Source organism: Polyodon spathula, chromosome 23 (assembly GCF_017654505.1).
Source record: "Polyodon spathula isolate WHYD16114869_AA chromosome 23, ASM1765450v1, whole genome shotgun sequence".
NCBI classification, from domain to species: Eukaryota; Metazoa; Chordata; class Actinopteri; order Acipenseriformes; family Polyodontidae; genus Polyodon; species Polyodon spathula.
The window spans coordinates 26,397,372-26,410,681 of record NC_054556.1 but is presented as its reverse complement, the minus strand read 5'-3'; the positions used below and the strand labels follow the sequence as shown (position 1 = coordinate 26,410,681).

The 13,310-nt window shown below is 40.0% G+C and overlaps 1 protein-coding gene across 12 annotated transcripts in view; it reads left to right on the top strand.

Moving 5' to 3' along the window:
• LOC121297858 (receptor-type tyrosine-protein phosphatase T) overlaps positions 1-13,310 on the top strand; it is a 156,562-nt gene that overhangs the window by 129,670 nt on the left and 13,582 nt on the right. For 7 of the 12 annotated variants that reach the window (XM_041224400.1, XM_041224399.1, XM_041224402.1 and 4 more), the window contains 3 exons: positions 5,211-5,407; positions 10,699-10,786; positions 13,018-13,094. In XM_041224400.1, coding sequence (XP_041080334.1) covers positions 5,211-5,407; positions 10,699-10,786; positions 13,018-13,094 — 362 coding nt within the window. The remainder of the gene's footprint in view (positions 1-5,210; positions 5,408-10,698; positions 10,787-13,017; positions 13,095-13,310) is intronic. The other 5 variants (XM_041224411.1, XM_041224403.1, XM_041224409.1 and 2 more) reach the window with 1 other exon arrangement.

The following is a 13,310-nucleotide window of genomic DNA, read 5'->3' as shown; positions in this document are numbered from 1 at the left end:
CAAAGTGAGTCCTAAGTGCAAACCAGTTCGAAATCTGCTTTTAAAAGATACCAGATAACAACTAACATCTTGTATCTTGCAAGCACATGGCACACTGGTATAGTTTAGAAGCATCTATGTGGTTAGCAGTGTCATGCTGTAGTTTTAATTTATTCCTTGGGTATTTTCTTCAGGTAAGTCTCAGTTGAATGCTAAGTGCACCATTTAATGTTCTTGGTGTTTACATAATTTCAGAACTGCATGTACTTTATTGCATTCAAGTTCACATTCCTCTTTGAATATGCATGACTGTTTTCCGGAAGATGCATGAATAATCTATTTTTCGTGGTAGATGTAGAGCACATCTTTTCATTTAATGGCATGTAAATTCTCCCTTGGGAAAACGAAATACATTCCACAATTTAGAATATGCAAATCCGTTTTAGTAGCGTCTTTATGGCTATTTAATATACATAGCGCACTAGCCTTGTTCCAGGAAAAAGGAAATGTGCCATTAGCCCAACAGTAAATGAAACACATGTCCATAAATCTAATATAGTGTAAGTGCATGCGACAGATGTGCCACAAAACAGTGTTCCCCAAACGAGGCTGAAATTCCGACCGTGCTGTTACTGCAGTGCTAATATTATAGTGCTGCTACTGTCTGTCAAAATAATGGCCCTTGTAGCTGTGGTCGTTACTGAAATAGTTCATTTTATGAAACTCTTATACCTTGTATTCTTGGTAATATGACAAATGTTGAGCATTTTAGAAATGGTATTACTTCTGGCTATAGTTCTCCCCGGTCGTATTCTGTCGTTGGCTTTGACTGAATTCAAGGCAGATTCCAAAAGCAGCTCAAAGAAGTGCACCAGAGCGTGGCAGTTGCTACATGGACAGCTTCCTTGCTTCTTATGCCCTGCCGAAGAGTGCAGGCGTTCAGGGAATGTGTGGAGACAGACAGAGTAATGGAGAATATGTCTCTCTTGTTTTTGCAGCTTGTATTGATTCTGTGGTAAACCTGCTTTGTAAGGCCTGTGTAAATTGATTGCAGTACGTGCTATAATCATCTCGTTTCACAATTAATAATTGCCTTTGCTTGTTCTCAACTCTGCAATGCTGAATTAAAGCAGCACTACAACATTCAGTTAAAAGTATACCTTGTGCTTCTTTTAGTCTCAGCGAAACCATCATCTGAAATTTTGAGAGTTTTTGATGATTTGTCTCCAGTAATCCTTGAAATTGCAAGCGAGCGTCTGTCCAGTAACTCTCACTGTAGACCACTGATTGCAGTTTCAACCGACAGCTGATTGCAGTTTCAACAGCTGGAAACAAGATACATCCTTGTCTGCTCCAACAAAATATGAACCTAGTCTGCCCAGCCCTACCCAAGCTTGTGTAACATTTGCAATACTGTATGTTACTTGTGATATACCATAATTAGTCATATCTGCTAAAGAATATGGGTTAATTTACATTTTTTAAGGTTTTAACCTGAAGCTTTTGGGCAATATTTCGATAATCTCCTTTTCAAAACTTTCTGCAGTGCTAATGTTTTCCAATAACGGGAGATGGTCAATACTGAAAACAAAAGAACAAAACTGAATTATTTTGAAAATGTAAGATATATAAAAAAACTTTGAATGAGTTCACCATCTGGCTTCATGAATTTGGAGGTGTTTCTATGATCCACAGGAAAGCTGTATTGATATGTCCTACAGTACCGTCATAATTGAACCGCATTCTTTTTTTTTTTTAATTTAGTCACCAATTATTATTTTTATTTATTTTCCCCCAGTTTGGAATGTCCATTTATGTTTTTTTTTCTCCTCACGCGGCGACTCCCCACACAGCACAGACAATCTGAGGGCATGTGAGCATCCTCTGATCTCACAAGCCTACAGCCAGAATTGCTTTTGCGCTGAGCAATCCTGAACAGAGGTGGGACGGGGCTACCGATCCCTGGAGAACAGAGATCAGCCCTGCTTCTTATCTACTCTAAATGAGCTCGGTGTCTGGCCAGTAGGGTTCGCTGTTGCGCGATGAGGAGAGGCAATCTCTGCCGGTTTCCCGTCTCTCACCCCGGGAGCGTCAGAGCCAAAGTGATGTCCCCTTCGGAGTCCCCAGCAAAGTTCGGCCTCTTTGCACAGCCCAGACGCGAACTGACGCCATCCGAGCTGTGTGACTCATCCTGCGCTCCCAGCGTCAGCTCCTTAACTGGATGAGCCACACGGGAACCAGGGAACCTCATTCTTAATGCAGTTTAAGCTGCCTTCACCTTTCATCACACAAAGAGCTGTCAAATGCATTACAGGGTGGCGCCTAATGATTGTTAATGGTAGGGAGCAAAGCTGCATAGCCATAATGTAACTGCAAATAATAGCTGATTATGAAATTGCAGCACTAAACATTTCAAGTTATATTAGGTAGGGAGGAATGAATGCGTTAAGGTTTTGCATTCAGGCTAGTAAATTTTATTAATGTTTATTATTCCATTTTATTTTCCTTTTCTTCCATCTGTTACAGTAAGATTTCACTCTTTAATATAAATATTTATGATGCTGGATGCCAGTTTGAAGACATTTGGTTGCTGCTGTATATGCTGTGTGGAGTCTAAAAAGGACTGTTTAATTTTTGCCTTCTTTATAGAGGAATCTCTTTTATTCTGGTAGATGAACCTTGACTCTGGAGCCAGAGTAAATACCACAGTAGAACCCACTGCTGGTACTGGTGACTGCTGAGGAAAGCCTCATTAACCCCATCCATGATGTTTTCAGTCCTGTCTGTCAGTCTTTTTTTAGCAGTGTCAGACGGATATAATCCACAAGTCATTATGGGTGCATTGCGGCCTGCGTTCTATCTTGCCAGCCAGGGAGTGGCACATTGCTTTAGAATAAACAAAACAAAAAGCAGAAGAGCAGCGTTTTAAGCATTAGCTTCTGATTGAGAGAGATTTTAAAGCAGGTTTAAAGTGTACGCTGTGTATTGAATAAACACATCTCGCCTGTCATCCCTGCCCTTCACTAACACAGCCTATTATTTCAGTTGCTTGTTCTTTGGATACATAGGCTGGCCTCGTCCCCTTTGGGTCAGCTTTTTTGAACGTTTCCTTGACAATGAACACAAAAATGCATGGATAATGAATTCACATGGCGCTGAAAATTTGTAGAGGGAAAGATGTCAGGTTGGAGATAATGCAAACCCAACAGCTTGTATGTGGGTGCCCTACAGATTGAAGGGCTCACCGCAAGAGTCAATAGGTTGTTTAGAGTCTTCTGTCACCTGCATAGTACAACATGACCCTGTCTTCATTCAATTAGCGAGGGCCAACAGCGTGCTGCTCCTGCTTCCCTGCAGTGACCTGGGCAACGGTAGAGGGGAGCCTGTGTTTAATAATGAGCTGGGGTATGAGCATGGGCCCAAGATAGAGTAGCATTGACGTTTACTGGGATTTAACCAGGAATAAAGCGCCAACCACCCCCCACTAACCACCTGTTGGGTTTTTTCTAACTCGTCGTATGAGTAATCAGAAAATAGGTTGCGTTAGACAGGCTTCCCACTTTCTGTGTGTGTGAGTGTGTGTTTCTTTTCTTTATCCTGTTCTTTTAATGAGATTTTCCAGTTCATTAGTCCTCTTATTCTTATCTTTTGTTTAATTTCCCTAGAGGCTGTTACAGGCCCACTGAGGAAGCTCAGGAGTGTCTCACACACACACACACACACACACACACACACACACACACACACACACACACACACGAAAAAAAACTTGAACATTCATTTGCAAAACCAGTTATTTACAGAAAGGGGGAGGTTCTACACACTGAGATAATGAGCATGTTTAATAAAAAGCTGCAAAATGATCTACCCGAAAGGAATACATTGTAATCGAGCACATCAAACAAATGTGAAGAGCCCATTCCATGAGCTTAATTAATAACAAAATACAAGACATGAAACCCATTAAAGACAAGCTAAATGAAATGTACTCTGAAGCAGTGTGTCCTCACAAGGGAAGTATTGATATTCCACAGAGCCCACCTAGGAGTGACTGATCGTGAGACTGCAGGAACATCCTCTCCACCATGTTTAACCTTTCGACAAAACTTACTCAAAGTGACAATGGGTGAAACTGTATACAATTGCTATATATTACAATGCATTTGTAACAGGAATGGAGTTTATCACAGCTGCTGCTTGCTTTGTTTCTTGGTGGTACTTTTTTAAAAGCTGCTTTTAATCTATTACAGTATCTAACCTCTTTGGCTTATATCAAGTAGGGTGTTCCATAGCAATGAGAATTAGATGTAAATCTCACCCTTGAGTACGACAACAACAAGTCCTGTCCTGTGCAAATGCAGTCTATATGTGGTGAGTGTGTGCTGCTGCTTTGTGCATCCCGGAGCCCCTTGGAAACGAGGTGCAGCTCTCAATGGGTTCCCATCCTAGTTAACCTCTGGAGGACTACATTAAATTGCACTCTCTGTTCAGTGAAGAAACACAGCCACAGTCCAGCCTTTCTGATGCGACAGAGCAGCATGATGATCAGTCCCTGCCTAGTGTCTGATAGCAGCTAGAAAGCATGAGCATGTCCTACAAACATGTTCACATTTGATAAGAGATGCAGACTACAGATAGGATTATAAGTGAATCTTTTTAAATGTGTTGCAGCATTTCAAGATCATTAACATGCAAATAGCCCTACTTTGATAAACTGATTTCAACAGTTGCATGGTAGCTTAGGTTATAATTTTATAATTTATACTCACTTTACACTTACAATAGCTGTTATCCAGAATGAGTTTATAATGTACACCCATTTTGCACTTACAGTAGCCTCATTAGCAACAATACAATACATTGCTCTTGAAAATCATAATTTATGTCAAAGTCAGTAACTGGTATAAGACAACTTTAAAAATGAATTAGGATGTGAAAATGATTTTCTTTTCCTCCTCATAGATAGGCTTAAATGAATGAATTAAATGTCACACATCCTAATACCTGCTTTAATTCATGTAATCTGATTTTGAAATGAAACGCGTTTCATATTCACAAACACAAACTTGCTCAAGCATGGGGATAGCTGTACAGCGGCTCCCTGAGGTCTAGTATGGATATACAGTACTGGTACGAGGAGTAACACAAATAAAACCTGAATCTGTCACTCTAGTGTAGCCAACAATGGAAGATGTTGTCTATCTGTCACATTCTCCTCCTCCCCGCTGCAGACAACAGCCACAGTGAGATGAGTCAGCCCACCCTGACGATCCAGACCTACCCTTACAGGGGCTGCGAGTCTGTGGAAATGTCTTACCAAGCTGGTCAGTTTCAGCCGGCGATCCGTGTAGCTGATCTGCTGCAGCACATCACCCAGATGAAGTGTGGACAGGGATACGGGTTTAAGGAGGAGTATGAGGTAAGAATGGTCAGTACTCTTCCAAAATACATCTCCAGTTACAAAGATTGATTTTTATTTAGTTATTTGATTGTGTTAAACCAGACTGAGGCTGAACTGGATGTCCTAATGCTAACATGATTTAAAAAGAAAATAAATAAATGTACAACTAAATTTCCACAGGTCACCGTGTAGTTTAAAGCAATGAATTAGATGCTTTGGTCCCATTCAAAATGTTTTTTAAAGACCTCAGCATTCGAGAGCTCCTTCTCTCTTTTTTTATTGCATCCTTCGCTTTGGCATCGTCTCTCCAAGCTTTGGCCTTGTCTCTCCAAGCAATTCCATGATTGAGCGAGGCCTTGAATCATATACATTGCTCTGTGTTTTGCATTTGTAACACAAGGTAACCGCTTGAGGATGAAATGCACTCCCATTGATTCCTGTTCCCTGGAATGTTACAACAGCAGTGTGGGAAGATCTGGTTTTGTCTTGGACACATGATGCTGCTAATATATTTTCATCCCTTAGATTAGATTGTATATGATTTCTGAAGAAGAAAAGTCTGCTTCTAACGAGAGCAGAAAAACAAACAAAACAATAGAAATGCAATGGTTTTGTTTTTGGATATTTAATACCACTTTTCATTGCGGTGTCAGGAGAATTGTAGTGAATCATGGTGTTCTTCTATTACAGCGAGGAATGATGCCTCAGACTGAATGGGTTTTATTAATTTTTTTACTGGAAATAAGGAAAGAAAGCTTTAGTTTTAACCAGGATAAAAGTATGACAAACAATGAAACTCAATGCATAGACTTTCTTTCAACTTTTAATTTCAGCGTTTCTTCCATTTCTTTACATACTCTGGATACATAGGCTGATCTCATAACTTACTCTGTCCTTATCGATAAAATAAAGAATAATTTTACTTGCATTAGTTGTCTTCTTTGCAAAGGCGTCATTTGTCATGTGAGACATTTTATTCCACTTTCCCCCTGTCTTTTCTTTCCTAACCTGATTTGCCTCTCAGTTTCAGGCATATCACAGCTTCAGTGTTCACTGTGAGCTATATGTAATGCTCAACTATGTTTTCACTCTTGTATGAAATCATTGGAACTTTTAATCACAATATCTGTCTCTCAGATATTAATCACAATATCTGATTTACTGTACGTGTACAGGGTGGACATTCTGTATTGCCTGCGTTTGTGTGAATGGACTGTCCCTCACATACAGTAACAGATGAATCTGTTATTCAGGTAGAATTCCCGATATGGTTTTGTTCTGATCAAAAACTGAGCCCCTCTGATGTGAGTTTGTTTTAGAGACAAAGGGAAAGCTGACAGATTTGACAGATTGATAGCATGCTAGTGGTAGGAGTTTGGTTAGCATTACCTGATGTTCCTCCGAAGAGAAACAAGTCTATGAGCCAACCATGATTTACCCCTGCAGAACAATGTAATCACCCTGCACAGTTACTGTCAGGTTGAATCTGGCTACCCATGCTGTCCCTACATCCCACTGGCAGTGTTATGGTAAGTGTTGTTCGTTTTCCCCCGTTGGTGTCACAGACTTGACTTGGTCAAATATGTAGGCACATTTAGCATTATCTGCACTCTGAACATTCACTGGACACGTGTCTAAGCAGCAGCTGTGGTGTTCCCTCATGTGTACCTTATTACACGCTATTGATTTGTACCGCAGCCCACGGTCCGTGAAAGGTTATGAGTGTTAGTTTGAACTGTTTTCAACTTCCCAGGGACCTTAGCACTACAAGCACCAATTACACTGAGATGGGCACAAACAAGAGGCCGAAGCGTTTACAGTGGAACTGTGTGCTGTATTTCAGTGCAATTTAAAGGTTTTTCAGTCTCACATACATCAAGACTTCTGGAGAACAGACTTTGGTATGGATTTCCACCCCCGCATTCCCTGATGCAATTGGAGGTGGTAATTGCTGAAGACTCTTGGCTCCCCATAGTGGCCTATCACCCTTTTAACAGTGTCCTATGTGTCTAATGAGTTTCTAATGCATTGCCCAACCCCAGTGCGTTGAGATTTACTGGGCAAATGGGGGTGAGGCAATACTCATTGTCAACACAGTACAAATCAAGTAAGAAAAATACTACCAACATCACCTGGAGCTCAGTCACAACAGTTAATTATATTTCTCATCTTCCTGGCTTAAAAGCATGTTGGACTATCCTTACCAAGCACTCCCTAGCCATACAGAATGAAAGTATAATTAACAAGGAATGTACTAAACTGTGTGCTTTTGGTAGACCTTGAAAGACAAGTCTCAAGGTCTAGGCCAGTCTAGACAGTGTTTGTTTTTTTCTCCCCATGGTCGTCCTTTTGTAAGTATGGTTGATAATGCTACAGTAGTCTGGTCACAGTCACTTTGTAGGATCAGTCCCTCAAGGAACAGGTTTATAGGGGAGAACAGAGACACACAGGGCTGGACAAGCGTTCCTGAACTAAAACTTCTGTGGAAAAGACGGCACTCACTGGTTATAAGAAGCACACAATAAAGAGCTTTTGTTTTGTTGCACATCTTTTAGAATAAAATGGGTTTTGCTTTGATGAAGCTGGCGCCTTGTTCTTCTTCTGCACACCTCTGATTATCTTTCTGAACACAGCAGTCTTTGTCTTCTTATGTAAAGACTCCCGGTAAGAGTATTAAAAAAAATAAGAAAGCGAGCGAGTTAAAACAATGAACAGCCATGAAAATAAATCCTGTCTTAATTGAATCATACGTGCAGATCCCATTTTGGATTTGCATGTGATTCCAAAGGGAATTCTTGATATGCACCACTGGGCTGCCGTTCCTGAGATTTTGTTTATCATTCGGTTGAATTGCAAAAAGAGAAAAGCAAGCCTGACAAAGAGCTGTAAATTACTATGAAATTGGAGTAATTAGCATAAATGTGTGATTATCCCATGCTTTGTGCTGGCCTAATGCACCGCTGTCGTAATATTTATACTCAAGTTCCTGAATGCAAGAGGATTTTTGTGGGGGGGTTCTGGTCGCCATGGAAACTGCCTTCCCGTTGCTCTCACTGCATTGTGTCTTCATTGCCAAATCTGATAGAATCAAAGAAGCTCCTGTTCAGATTACTTGTTTAATAGATGAATTCTTCTGTCAGTCCGTTGTAGCGGTGGAGCAAGTAACCAGCCGGGTACCTCCCTTAACGTCAGCAGGGTGTCTACAGGACTGAGCTGGTGTCTCCTCCACCATTAATCTTTAATATGCGGAGGAGGATGGTTTCAGAATATTTGATCATAAAATACATAAATACACCAGGGACTACGTGCTGGGCATCCGGACAGCAAGTGTCAGCCCGGAGGCGAATGAAACAGTAAGCTGAAACATTAACCTTAGACCACTGGGAGAACTGTGGGCCATATTTCCGAAGAGTTTACTCCAGTCTGTAATGAAACCTGAAAGATACCTATTCATTGCACAGGAATAAAACCAAACAACTAAGTGATATTTTTTTTCTCCTTTCAAAAAATAGGAGCAAATTAAAGAATGGAGGAAGTACTTTGAAAACAAGGCCCCGAACAACCACAGACTTCGATAGTGACGACTGCCAGACAACTGCCAGACACTTCCAGAACATGAGTGGAGGGTTAAAATACCTCTGTTCCTTTTCACAGTAATTCTGTGGGGACCTCTAATACGCTCATAGTTGACAGATGGCTTAAATATAAAAATAAATAAATAAAGAGGTCGAGTAAGTGGCACCAATTGTCTGGAGCAGGATGTTCCTTCTGCCTGAACATATACACCACTTTCTCTCTGTCTCCTGCGATGTTACGTTTTAATTTTGCATTTGTTCTTTTGTTGTGAACGGCTCATATTTTGCTGGACGGACGTGAACATTTGTCCTCTTTATTCATTGGGACAGGCAACCAAAACCTACAGCACAGCGAAACGTAAATCAAACATAATTAACTACGACTGAGACAGTGCTGCTATTGAGAATCGAACAGAACACTACTTAGAAACAGACCCTTGTATGACGTCCTCGGCCAGACCCTGTGAATTCGTTTGTCCAGATCTGATTTCAAAAGGACAAAGCACAATATGTTGCATACGAGTAACAGATTTGTTCTGCCTTTTCCAGAGCTGGGACACAACAGGGCAGGGTCCATATGGATCACACTTTACTGTAATCCATGTAGACTGGTAATGCTATCTAATCTGACTTGCTTGACGATAATCTGCATCCATTACTCGTGATTGTTCAACTGTGATTAAAGTCACCAGATCTGAAGAGCAGGATATTTTGAATCCTATTTTTTTAGATAAACAGCAATAGGACAAATATTTTGTAGACGGAAGTATAGTAACTAAATATACTTAATTGTCAAGGAAAGTGAGCTCCTAAAAATATAAAGATTTACAGAGTGTGTGTGTGTGTGTGTGTATATATATATATATATATATATATATATATATATATATATATATATATATATATACACACACACACACACACACACACACACACACATTTTTTTACAACCTTTTGGCATGTCATTTTTATAACAAATTCATATTTATAAATGATTTGCAAACTCACATCAGACTTGTCCCTTTTTCACACCAGAAACCATGTGGACCACCAACAAGGTCCACCCGCTGACAGAAGTAAGAACGTCAGCCTCTAGTACAAAAGCGTGAACTAAAACAGGCATGGAAAATCACTGGACTTGCTGATGGAAGTGCGTTATCCATCAATGGGACAGTGCCTCAGAGCTCTTTACTCCTTGGATTGTTAGCACTCTCGAGTTGTTCCATCTTTGTTTTAAAATTGTATTTAGGGTTTATTCCTTCCTGTAAATATCTTTGAGAATCTGACCTGCTATGAACATGTGATGTTATCAGTGTGCATTACACAGACTGTAGAACTGTGTTTCTAAATGCCTTTCACTCTTTGATTCCGCACCAGGTTACTGTGCGGTACATTCCATCAGTAATGGATTGCCTTCATTAGGAAGCACATCCTTTATTACAAGTGCAATGCTTATGTCTCAATTAGGAAGCTCAGATGAGAAGGTGACATGTACCTAGATTGTAAAGCATGCTCTTCACATAAGCCACTTGCTGTAATGTGTTATACCTCATCTAGCATGACTGACCTCATAAAGATTATGAGCAGCAGTGAAAGCTTGAAAGTTGTACAGTCTCTTAAAAATCGCTTTGTTTTTTTTGTATGGCAAAAGTGCAGAAGATTATCTTGGGTTGTAATTTCCTCACCGTTACGTTTGAGCTGTGTCCTCGTTAACCATCGCTGCCTATGCTGTTCACATTGCAGGGACTACCTGAGGGACAGGCTGCAGCGTGGGATACTGCCAAGAAAGAGGAAAACCGCAATAAAAACAGATACGGGAATATCATTGCATGTGAGTACAAACTGCTGCACTTACATCTTTTTAATACGAAGGTGGCTCCTTGATTGGGTCATTGATCATTAACAAGATGCTAAATGCTAAACCGGATTAGAAATACAAGTCATATTTAATTAGCTAAATTAATTATGTGCCCTGATTAGATTGAGTTTGTCTCGATCAATAAGAATGACATGCCACTCCACCTGCAGCATGTACACTTCGTAACACAAAAGAGCAACGAAGCCTGACACCAAATGACACTTGCCTTAGTGTATTTAATTTGGGTCCTAGCATCATTGCAATGTACTTATATTTTAAGTTACCAGTATATGTTTGGAACTTCTTGTCCAACTTGACATATAGTCTTCAGAAGTTTTCCCACACAGTGAATGTACTTCAGTGATTTGACCAAATCTCTAAATGATACTGGCTGCTGATTGGCTTAGCCATTTCTTTGGGCACCGTTTGTCTGATATGCATTGTCAGCATCCTATGCCATGTGAAATAAGTACCTTTTTTATGGTGATTTACGTGTTCTTGGGGAAACATGCATTACTGATAGAGGCATTCTTCGAAGTGCTTATCAATGTGTAACGTCTCCAGAGAGAAAAAGAATGGGCTCACTTTCAAACACTACATGTCTGACCTGTTTTCACTGGAAACAATGAGGCCTGATCAAAGACAGCAATACAGATGAGCGGAACTTTATCGTGCATGATAATGTACCATCATCTGAGTCAGAAGACGCAGACAAAGCACAAGTAATCCACTTATTGTTGCTGATGCATGAAGCCGAACATATTTGCAAAGGGATTAGTTATGCATTTCACCATACTCACTGATATTGAAAGAGAATTACTCCGAGCAGCAGTGCATTTTCTGAGGTACAGTGATGCACTTAACATTCTGGTTTAAAGCACTCTGGGGTGGGTGAGCAGGTTTTATAGTGCTTTGTGCGTTGCTATAACTGTCACCATGCCTTGATTGTGTGTCGTGTTTCTCATTGCCTTCTCCCTGAGATCCCATGTCTAACATAGTGTGATTTTAAATGGCACAGTATGTTTCTGTAATAGCAGTTATATTAGCTACAGTACACAGACGGTTCTGTGAGTGAAGTGTTACAAGCATCGGCAAAATGCCCATGCAAATTCTGTAACTACACTGCTGTGGAACAGATTTCGTTAGTTGAAGCTGTTGTGCAAGGTACTATATGTAATGCCTGTAAACATACAGTATATTAATAGCAGGTAACACTTTCAGTTACAGCCCTGTATTTATTCATTCCCCAGATATGTAGTTCATTTTCAGCCTATGTCGGGTTTACTGCTGTATGTCTCCTTAGTTTCGGCTTTGTGTACTCTGTTTTTTTTTTTTTTAATGCACTTATTCATGCTCAACTTTTAATGAACTTAGGATGGCTGCTGTTATTTGTTTCATCACTGTACAGAACTGGAATGAAACTGGTGCAGTAGATAATGGGGTTCTCACTGTATTTTCATTTGATATTGTCATCAAAGGGATCCGCTCAAAGGGATCCCTTTCTAGTACATGAAAGTCCTTCGTTGTGACTCGGTTTGGAAACCAGGTTCAGGGTACAGTACCTAGCGCATTTTTAACATGTCCATAAGAGTCAGAAGACGGGTCGGCGCCTCTAAAGTCAGACATCAGGGTTTACTAAATGATGTAGAAATAAGAGAAGCCAACTCTCGGACAACAGTACAAATCAACGTTCTCTGCGCCGTGTAATATATATATATATATATATATATATATATATATATATATATATATATATATATATATATATATATTTCCTAATGAAAACCCTTATTTAGGTTTGATCTGGTGCCAGCAATCTAAGCAATCAAGCCCATGATGAATCTGCCCTGATCTGGAGAAGGTGATCTGATTTCGCTCAATGGTTGCCTGGATCGGCTCCACAGAGCAATCACTTAAATACCTTCAGTGCAGTACAGTACAGTGAAAACTCAACTGGGGCTTTATTACTGATTGGATAATAAGCACACGTATGATCAGCTCATATAAAGTGTGCTTTTTGTTAACGGATTATAGAGAAAGCAATATGCTTCAAACAAAAACAAGGAAAGAAAAACACATTGGCCGACTGGGCGAAGATATTTATCTTGGTAACCTTTAGGTGTGGATCTACTGTACAGTGCGTTAAACAAACGATTGACTTGCAGTATGGTAATAATTAGGTAATTTGGTGTTCCCTTTTTTAGATGATCATACCAGAGTAAGACTGCAACTGCAAGACGGGGACCCACATTCAGATTACATCAATGCAAACTACATAGATGTGAGTGGATGTCTATGTGTACTGCTTTTTGAGTTTTGCTGCGCCTAGTTTATATGACTGTAAACATATCAGTGCCTCTTTTGTAAAGATCTCCTTCACATTCGATAGGATGTATAAAGCTGGTCACTGAAGTCTGTTTAGAAGTTAATGACTGGCTGGATCAATTCTTTGTTACGCTGCAATTCATCTATTTATTTATTTTTTTTTAATTACACA